The sequence below is a fragment of the Macrotis lagotis genome, chromosome 4 (assembly GCF_037893015.1).
Source record: "Macrotis lagotis isolate mMagLag1 chromosome 4, bilby.v1.9.chrom.fasta, whole genome shotgun sequence".
In the NCBI taxonomy this organism is placed as follows: domain Eukaryota; kingdom Metazoa; phylum Chordata; class Mammalia; order Peramelemorphia; family Peramelidae; genus Macrotis; species Macrotis lagotis.
This window is the reverse complement of record NC_133661.1, coordinates 206,044,978-206,055,771: the sequence shown is the minus strand read 5'-3', so window position 1 is coordinate 206,055,771 and position 10,794 is coordinate 206,044,978. Positions and strand designations below refer to the sequence as shown.

At 40.4% G+C, this 10,794-nt stretch overlaps 1 protein-coding gene across 1 annotated transcript in view; it reads right to left on the bottom strand.

The window, feature by feature from the left end:
- Positions 1-3,235: 3,235 nt before the first annotated feature.
- SORD (sorbitol dehydrogenase) overlaps positions 3,236-10,794 on the bottom strand; it is a 62,771-nt gene continuing 55,212 nt past the window's right edge. Inside the window, exons 8-9 of the mRNA XM_074235301.1 lie at positions 5,559-5,680; positions 3,236-3,601 (exon numbers count right to left, since the gene is read on the bottom strand). Coding sequence (XP_074091402.1) covers positions 3,436-3,601; positions 5,559-5,680 — 288 coding nt within the window. The 3' untranslated portion in view covers positions 3,236-3,435. The remainder of the gene's footprint in view (positions 3,602-5,558; positions 5,681-10,794) is intronic.

Genomic DNA, 10,794 nt, shown 5'->3' with positions numbered 1-10,794 from the left:
TTTCCTTTTGGACCCATCCTCCAAACATCTGCCTAATTTATTTCCTTTCCACTCCCCTACTCAATGTCAGTGGTTCCCTATTACTTCTAGGATCAAACATTAGTTTGCCTGGCTTACAAAGCTCTGGGTGACATGGTCCCAACTCATCTTTCCAGTCTCATATTCTCCCTACAAGAACTATGGTCCAGCCAAACTGACCTTTCTGCTCTTACTCATTTGTAACATACTCCATCTATTCCTTTGGTCATATTTTGAATACCCATCCTCCTCCCTTTCTCCTTTGAGAATCCTTATTTTATTCAAGAATCATATACAGCACTATCTTTAGCCTTCCTTGACGTCCCAGATCCTGTGTACCCCATTAGATTGTTATCTAATACATATACCTGTATTTATATTTGTCTTCCCCAAAGAATGTAAGATTCTTGAGGGCAGGAACACTTTCACATTTGTCTTTGCATGTTAAGCATGCAACATAGTTGTTTCTTAATTGATGTGATGGAGAACTCCCTCCACCTCTCAGCAATGCTGTCTCATGGAGTTGCCTGGGGTACTGAGAGGTTCCAGACTGGAAGCCAAGTTATCATGGCTCCAAGACAAGTTCACTGTCCTCTCTATATAAGTGGTAATTCAAATCCATACATTAAGATGCCTGTGGGTGCACACTGACTTTGTTTTAAATTTTAATATGTTTTATTGTATTTTTATTTATTTTGTTAAACATTTCCCAATGACATTTTGATTCCTGAGACCCTGAGACACATGCTTCATGGATGATGCATTTGCTCAATGGTACAAAGACAAAGAGAAGAGTCTGCTTTGATTTAAGTCTCACTCATTTAGTCTCCCAAGACAAGAAAATCACTCCAGACTCCAGTAAAATTCTCATTCTTAAGACTTTTCCAAGACTGAAAGCCTAGAAGTAAATAGCAGGGAGGGAAAAAGTCTGAATGAGAAAGTCATAAAAAATAACATAGGTCATCTTTCTCTCCTGTAACTAGAGAAGAATTCTGTGGCTTATGCCAAAAAAAATAAAAGTTTCTTGAGGGCAGGAATTTGGGGTTTTTTTCCTTTTTTCTCCCTAGTACCTAGTGACTGGTATATAACAAGAACTTAATATTTAAGTGAATCAAAGGACACAGAGGCACTTATTACACAATTTATTACCCTCATTCTAAATCCCAGAATATTAGTTATCACAGATTCCTGCTATCACTACTTCCCAGAAAGGCACTTAAAAATAGTTCAAAGCACCATATATAAGTTAAGAACTTTGGCTCAGGTAAAAGGGAAAATAATACTTCAACTCTTAGGTAAAAGGAAGAATGACACCTCAACACCCAGGAGGTCAGTCAAGGAGCTGGAGGCCATTCATTTTCTTTCTCTAGTTCTCTCTCTAGCTGTAGTCTCTCTATATAAATATATCTGTATGTATGTATGTATATATATATATAGCTCTTGATTTCACCTCAGGCTAAAATCTGGCCAGAATTTTATCTGAGGACAGGCACAGGAGGAGAAAGGAGGAAATCCAAAGGAGTGAGAAGATGGAGAACAATATAAGAAAAATGAATCTTTGAAGTATGACATTTATCCTTTACTGGTACTAAAACTGGAGAGAAACTGCAGAATTAAATGAAATTGTTTTTCAATCATTGCAGTATTGACTGGTGGTTCATAACAGGATGTTAAAGGAGATTCAAAATCCACCTGGCTAGGTGAGACAAAGGCACAGACTGAAGTCCTCTTGGTCAGACAGAAAGTTTCTTTTAAAGAGTCTTCTAGAGCAAGTTTTTTGGATTTTTTTCTTTTTTATATTTATATTTCCACAAGTTCCTTGTCTTGGGGCCAATTTAGGGAGCAAATGTCCCTAAATTTCCCCATGTTTAGCCTTAGTGGAGAAAATTTGTGAGTTTCTCAATTTGAGAAATAAAGCAATATACTTAGAGTGGTATATGAACCCCTTTAGGAATTGGCTGGGGAGCATCTTTGTTTTAGAAGGGCTGGATAGCTCTCTGAATGTGAGAGAATCTGGAAGGTAAAGTTTCAGTCCTTGGATCACTTAGCTCAGCTCCTCTCCCAGACTTCTCCCTAGCTGCTAGCAGTCTGATGAGCCTTAGCAATTAAAGCCATGACTACACTAAAGCCACATCTACATTCAAAGGGAGAAAACCTGATGTGGATGCAGATCCAATATTTTCATTTTTTAAGAAGTTACCACAAACTCTAAGGAGGACTGAGCTATCTTTCCTCGATAAATTTAAAAAAAAAGGATGCCCATATGTACAAAAATATTTGCAGTGGCAAAGAATTGGAAACTGAGAGGATGCCCATCAACTGGGAATGATACAGAATATTATGGAGCACTACTGCTCTTTAAGAAATCATGAGTGGCTGGACTTTAGAAAAGCATGGAAAGACTTGCATGAACTGATGATGAATGAGGTGAGCAGAAACAAGAGAACACTGTACACAAGAATAGCAACATTGGGAGATGCAGCCCCTCTCAGCAGTTCAGTCAGTGATCAAGGACAAATTGGAGAGACTGCTATGGACAATGCTAATCACATCCAGAGGAAAAACTATGGAGTCTGAGTCTAGAACAAAGTATACTAAGTTCAGTTTTTAAAACTTTTTATGTTTTTTCTTTTTTTCCTCATGATTTCCCCCCCGCCATTCTAATTCCTCTTTCACAACATGACTTATATAGAAACATGTTAAAGACAATTGAACATGTACAACTTTCACCAGATTGTTTGCTGCCATGAGGAGGGGGAAAGGGGGAGGGGAGGAGGGTGGTAGAAAAATGAGGAACTCATAAATTTGCAGGTGGATGAATGTTGAAAACTACTTTTGCATGTAAATGGAAAAAATAAAATAAGGAAGGAAAAAATCTAAGTGTTTGTTAAACACCCATTCACTGACAACACTGCCTTGAATAGAAATGACTGATCTTCTCCCCACCCCACCCCACTCCCTCCCTGGGCACCCTCTACAGATTCCAGGGAGATGTGTGCACTAGAGCAGAAATGATCTATTGAAGGATCACTGTCCTTTCCTTTCCTTTTCTGTCCTATCCTCCTTATTCCTCCTAGTGAAGTCTTTAGGTTCCAGATCCCAGTGTTGTCCAACTAAAACACATCAGGAAGAAGAGTTCCCCAAATCTGAGAGCCAAACTGCCCTACTGGATGAATTTTGTACAGCATAAACAGATGACCACTGTGACAAATTCCCCCAAAGTTCTCCCTGTTCATATTTTTATTATAAATTACTTCCTGGATCGAGCTTTCCTATTAGAATGTGTTGTTTTTATTTACTCTTAATGATTCAAAATAAATCACTTCAACAAAAAAGTCCATCCCCTCTAAAGCATTCTGGTCAGTGAGTCCCTGAGCAGAGAGAAGCAAGGATGGAGGGCAAGAACTCATACCAGTATTAGGGATTCTGATCATTGGGGTCACATTTAAGCATGACTTTTAACCCTATTCCATTTCTGGTTGTTTCAAAGGCTTCCAGAGCCTTTTCCAGAGGAAATCTGTGGGTGACTAAGGGCTTGACATTCACCAACTTGGATGCAAGCATCGAGATCGCCATGGGCCATCTAGGGGGAAAAAAAACACAACAGTTAGACACACCCTGCATATGCATACATAGGGCAAACCACTACCAGTCCACCCACGAGGCTAGTAAATGAGACAATGCTTTGTCTACCTTACACCAGGGCCCCCGGTTCTCTTGCCTGAAATCCCTTCTCACCCAAGTGGAGGGTGGGCAGGCAAGGCTGGAGACTGACAAGGCAGAGAAGTCTCATTCCAGCTGTTGCAGGATTAATGGCAGGCCTGACCCTAACAGTTTAAGAGTTTTCTAAAGCCATTATTTTTTCCTCTGGCTCCTCCCACCCCTAGCCCAGGGTAGGAAGAGCCAGGCAGAGGCAGGAAATCAGTTGATAAGCATTTAATAAACATCTATTATGTGCTGGAAAGAATTGGTGGGTTCCAATCCTGACTCTGCTACTTATTAACTGAGTGATTTTGGGTAAGTCCCTTCTAATCTCTGGAGCTTTCACTTCCTTTAAAAGAAGAGAATTGACCAGATGACTCTAAGGTCCCTTCCTGCTCCAAATTGATGAATAAATGATCTTGATGACCTCTGGGCTCCATTCCAGCTCTAATCTTACAAGCCTACAAGGAAGCAGCTAGAGATACGGATTTCCAAAGAATCCGAGATGCAGTTGGCTCAAGAGAAGAGGGGGCAGGGAGGACAGCCTCATGACCCTGCTCCCCAGAGCTTCCACCCCCTTTCAAAAGTAACCAGAATACTACATCCCATCAATAGCGATGATCAATTGGTTTGAAGCTGAAAAGGACCTCGGAGGTCATCAAGACAAACTCCCACCATGTCAGATGAAGGAACTGAGGCTCGGGGAGTTTAAGTGACTTGATAGAAGTATACAGGCCATGCAGGGTCAGATCAAGCCCTAAGCCAGATTCTCTGACCCCAATTAGAGTCTGTGTCCTGAAAGCTGTCTCTGACTGTGTCTCTTCTGCCTCTGTCTCTGTCTCTCTCCCTGACTCTGTGTCTCTCTCCCCCTCCCTCCCTTCCCCCCTCCACCCCCCTCCCCACAAGATAGAACAGGTAGGTATCAGCCCTATGGGGTCAAAAAAGGTTCCCATGGTTTATTCCATGATCATACATAGTAACTAGCTTTTATATTATGCTTTAAAGTTTGCAAAACTCTTCATAAATATTCTCATTTAGACACCTGTATACACACACATATGCACACATTCATATGTGTATATATGAGATGTGGGTATGACAACTCAAGAAAGTAGATGCTACTATTATATTATTATGCTATGCAAATATTACTATAATGATCATTTTTAGAGATGAGGAAAATGAGGCAAACAGAAATTAAGTGACTTGCACAGGGTCACACAATTAGGAAGTGTCTGAGGTAGAGTCTGAACTCAACTCTACCCTGCACTCTAATAATTCACTGTCTTCCTGCCCTTGAAAATAGTGGAGTTGAAACTCAAATCCTAAAATGACTTCAAACTCAGTGTGCTTTCCTACTAAACCAAACTGCTTCTTTCAGGAGCAGATGCCTTAAGACTATTCCTCATATACAACATTCAGTTTCTTTTATCATGCCAGGGATGTCTGCTGTCCTCACCTCTGCCTCTCTGAATCCCTTCTTTCCTGCAAGACTCCAATCAAAAACCATCCATAATGAAGACTTTCCTGATCTCTAGGGCTGCTAATGCCAGCCTGCAAGCTTTCTGAGGGCAAGGACTATCTCATGATCTCTGTATCCCCAGAGCCAAGGGAATGACTGGCACATCACAGAGTTCTTATTAAAGTGCTCATTGATTGATTCTCTTTGGCTGACTAATGATCAGGGAAGTGTTAGGACTGAGGACTCATCTGTAGGGTCTTCTGGTCTATTCTCCTGTCCAACAGGAAAGAATTTGTAGAAGGAAAAGTGACTCTCCAGAGGACAAGCTTCCCCCACTTCCCTCAGGCCTAGTTCAGAGCATACTTGGGATACTCACGTATTGCAGTATCGAAACACGCCTCTGATGTCCACCTCTCGCACTGCTGCAGTTACCAGGGGAACAGAGACCATATCACTCCCCAATCCCACTAGTACTACAGTCCCACCAGAACGAGTGGCCTAAAAGGAGATAAAAATTAGGAAGTGAGAGAGTATATAGACTTTTTTCTATTACATGCTAAGTGCTATGTGACCAATAGTTAAAGGGATGCTTTCTGCTCAGATTAGATGATTCCCCAGTGTCTATTTAAATCTAGACGAGCTAAAGAGTATAATCAGTGAAAACTCCAGAGAAATGGGGAGTTTTCAAGATTGGATCAATGGAACAATTATAAAGATGCTGCAATAAAGATACCAGATCACTACAGAATAATTACAGCTCAGCCCATGCTTACATAAACAATTTTGGAGTTTGCAAGGCAGCCTCCTCAGAATTACTCTGTGAAATGGCTATTTCAAAATACTGTGATTTTTAATCCTTATGTGCAATTTCGAACATAGAAACTCCCTCCTTGGGTCAGATCAGCAACTCAGATCAGTATTTGCTTTTAGATGACTTGGTCAAGTAGCTAGTGTGGGTTCAGAGGCAGAATTTGAACATAAATCTTTCTGACTTCAACGCCTCTGTTGTCTATCCATTACAACATGCTGCCTTCCATGCTGCAGACATTATTATCTCCATTTTAAAGATGAAAAAATTGAGCTTTCAAACAACAGGTAAATTACAAAGTTCAGATTCAAAAGAAGATCTTTTGTTCCCAAATACAGGGCTCTTTCCCCTAGTCAAGGCTGTAAATCTAGAGAACTGAAAGAATATACTTTGCTAACATAGACATCTGCACTAAGAATATCTTCTACCACAATACCATCCCAAATGGCAAAAAGTCAAATTTTACCATGTTGCTGAGGATGCTCAGCAACAAACAGGATTAATAACAAGAGTGAACTTCTAACAACCATTCTAAACCACATTCTAAATGACAGATTGTGGATTCAAGTTTTTCCAGACCTCTCCAGCCCAGGATGTCCTCTACAGATTAAAACCTCATCATGCCAAGCTCCAAGCAATCAGTCAAATGTTTCAGGTTGTGCTTATATCTACCTCCCTGGGCTGGCTGTAAAGACAAAAAATGAAATCATGGGATCTCAGAATTAAAAGCAACCTTAAGCATAATCTAGTCTAACATGTACCCAAATAATCTGGAATGAGAGTTTTGAACAATACACAATGTAAAGGATTGCTCTTTATTGGGATTTTATAGCTAGGTATGATTTACATTTGCTTCTGGGGAAGGCTGGGACTGGTCAATTGACCGGCTTTGGGAGTTCTAAGAGGATGTCTGCACACATTACAACATCATGTTGAGTCACTAAGGAGAGGAGGACCTATGGAAGGCAAATTAGCCCAGGTCAGTGTAGCAAAGTTTACATGCTGATCAGCAAAGGATGACTGGCACCCACTTAATAAATGTTTATTGATAGCTCCCCACCCCCCTGAGCAAGATAGGGAAACCCAAACTCAAAAGAAAAAAAAGGGCAGCATTTTGTACTATCAAATTTGCTTTAAATGAGAAAACTACTAATAAGCTGATGCATTAAAAATCCTTTAAGTATAATGATTTGTTATATCACCAGACATGTACAAAGAACTTAAAAAGGCATGTTTAATTGAATTCAATTCTAATCATGATACTTTTTTGTCATCATGGATTTTGAACTGTTCCTATGACAATTTCCATACTATATTAAAATCATCTCAAATCAAACTAACCCAAATGTGGGTAATTTGCCTCACGGAATTTCATCATGTAGTTTATAATCCTAAATTGCTTTCTTCCTGCTACTCAGTTTTAGATTGCCTTCTTCACATTATCATTCAGGGAGTACTCAAGGAATACAAATTAATTATCATGTTGGTCTAAACAAAATTTAATTAGGAAACTATATTGGTTTTTACTGCTTAAAAAAAAGAAAATCTTAACCACCAACCATTCTAAGTCTACTTCCTCTAGGAGGCCTCCCCTGACCTCCCCAGTATTCACTGATCCTCCCTACTCTTATTTCCATAGGTCACCCCACCTCACAGGTGGGGACTAGATCATAGGCTACTCTATTCTTTTCTAATTGTTTCAAGAATGTGGAGTTTGTCTAGTTGTTTAAATTGAAAATACTATAAGGGTAGGGATTATGTTTCCTAATTCTGTGTCCTTTTCATCCCCACCTTTCCATGCCATGCATTAACTGGGAAAGTCACTTAGTTTCTCTGTGATTCAATTCTTTCATCTTTAAAATGAGGGGGCTGGAGCAGATAACCTCTGAGGTCCCTTTCAGCTCTAGATCTTTGAGTCTACAAGGTAGGTGGGTGGCAAAGGGGATAACAGGGTCTAGAGTCTGGAAGACACAGGTTCAAATCCAGCTTCAGATACTTTCTAAGCTTCATAACCTTAGGCAAGTTGTTTCATCTCTCTCCACCTCAGTTTCCTCAACTATAAGATGGGAAAATAGTGATAGTACAACTAAAACTAAGAGGCAAAGGTGAGGTAGCAGTATCTTGTGAGTGAAAATGCAAGAATGAATGGATTAATGAAATATTTATTTAAGCATTTGTATTTGCAAAGCAATGTTCTAAGCACAGGAGAAATTAATTAAAAATTAAAGTCCCCATTCAGTCTTGAGGAGTTCACATTCTAAGTGGGGAAGCAATGCATATGGAAGGTTTTAGCTGCAGATTAAATGGAAAAAGTTCTCATGGATTTTAGGGGACATCAGCAAAGCTGACGTTCATATCTCTTTATTGTCACAGATATATAACATATGCACAGATATATAGATCTGGGAATCATCTGCATAGAGATGAATGTGGATGCAATATGAAGAATCAGCAGAGGAGACAGAGAAGAACTAACTTACACAGTAAAGGAACCAAGAGAAAAGAGTGTCATGAAAACCAGGGAGAGAAGTTTAGCAATAGGGTCAAATTTTATAAGTCAACAAAGAATAAGACTGAGAAAAAGTTTATGATCTGAAAAGTAGAAGGCAATTGGGTTTCTGTAGCTCCTAATATCTGAGTGAGTGAGAGAGAGAGAGAGAGAGAGATGAGTCCTTTCACAATAGTCACATATGTATAAATTCGACTATATAAATATATATATACATATACATATATATATTAGACTATATATATTGGACTGTTTGACACTGTGGAGGGAGTGAGAGAGTGGAAAGGGAAGGTGGTAGAAAAATGTGTAACTGAATGTTGAAAGGCTTTCTTAACATGTAGTTGAAAAAATTAAAAGTAAATTAAAAAAAAGAAGAGAGTTATGAGAGGAAGTGGATGCTGTACAGAAGATTTTCCCGAAGAATTTGTCCATGGAGCAAGTGTACTAAACACATGATGATAGGTCAATTAAGTTCTTTTACAGACAAGGGAAATGTGGACTTGTTTGTAGACAGCAGAGAAGGGGGTCTTTGGATAGTGAGGGGTTATTGAAGATAAGAGAAACAGAATCAGAAAGAGAGACAGACAGAGACAGAGAGATGCTGGTGAAGTTGTCAGGGAATCAGATCAAGGCAGCACATTGAGGAGTCATCCTTGGCAATGAATGGGAGGGACTACTTCTTTGCACAAAATGAAAAAGAAAATGTTGCTCTGAGGGTTGGGATGGCCTTCTTGGATGAAAAGGTTCTCCAGGTTCAAACTTCAATGAGCAAGAGACACCTCTTGGTTGAGAAATTTCCAAAGGGGGGAAAAAAATCTTCATTTTCCCTGTCAGTGTTTCCTTCTTCCATCTCACGCCTTAATACTGGGAAGGGCAATACCAAACATGGGCATCACAATGGCAGGTCTCAATGCTTGCTGTCCACAGATGAAGGAATGTTGGGGCAGCCCTGACCTTCGTTCTGTGGGTGTGACTTTTTCAACAAGACTAGAGTAAGGAGATGACATCAATTCAACACAGGTCACCTCTCCCTGCTGAGCACTATCTAGTCACTGTCTGCTAGGGAAGTGTTTCTAAAATAGATCCCTCCTGGCCACTGAGCACATTGTCTCCACCTCACCCTGCTCAACAGCAATGAGCTGGCCATCACATTCTGGGTTGTCTGTCATGCATGCTGGCTCTGGTCCTGACGTCACTCAAACAAGAGGCTCCCTGTTTCAGGGATTGGCGGGGTAGATTAATACCCCACCCATCATCCTGTACCAGCTGAAAATGCCACACACTCTCACATATCCTAAGAATGGGAAGAAAGGGAAGCAAGGTCTGGTCTTGATGCTGTCTCTCTTCAATTGTGGTATCTGAGAACTAGGAAGTGATAATTACCATGCTAGACAATCCTTTGCATATGGCCCTAAGGCCCCAGGACTAGGAAATCAGATGGTTTAGGTTTCTTGAGGGGGAAGTTCCTACAGAATACTCTACTCTACAGTTATTTACTAAATAGCTGGTCTGAAGGCAGGAGAACCTGAGTTCAAGTCCAGCCTCAGATATACTAACTAGCTGTATGACTTTAGACAAGTCACTTCATCTCTATTGTCTCAGATCCCCCATCTGTAACATAAAGATAAAATAGCACCTATTTCCCACAGTTGTTATATTATTTCCAGTATGTGTCTGTGTGTGTGTGTGTGTGTGTGTGTGTGTGTGTGTGTGTGTGTGTACTGGCAAATACTAACACTCCATAAATGATAGGCACAATGATGATGATGATGATACACTAGATCTGACAAGAGATGGGCTGGTCCTATTTAGTCTAGATGCAATATATTGCTAGTGCAAGTTTAAGCCCCTACGATGCTAGAAGAGGTGGCTGCCCTCCCTGCCCAGCTCACGTAGACAGCATTTTCTTCCTGGGGATGTTAGGTTTCCCTAAAATAGCTCTATGACTCAGAGAAGGAAGAAGGAAGTGGCAGCTCCCAGAAGACAGTACAGAGTTCAGGGCTTCTCCATGATGCCTCTGAAGGATGTCCAAAGCAATCACAGCAGTCACCTACCCTCATCCTCTTCACCACAGGCCTTTCTTCTTTTTCTTTCCACGATTCCCTCCCTGCTTTCCTACTCTTCCACTTTCAGTGCTTTTTCCTTTTCTTTTTTCTTTTTTTCCTCCTTCCCCACCTATACCTTGGTGTGTGGCCATGTATCAAACCTAGTGTTCTACAGAGGCATTCACTGAGACTTTCAACTAGTGACCCTCAAGATAAAGAAACCTTTGGATTTTTATCCATTCCAAGTCAA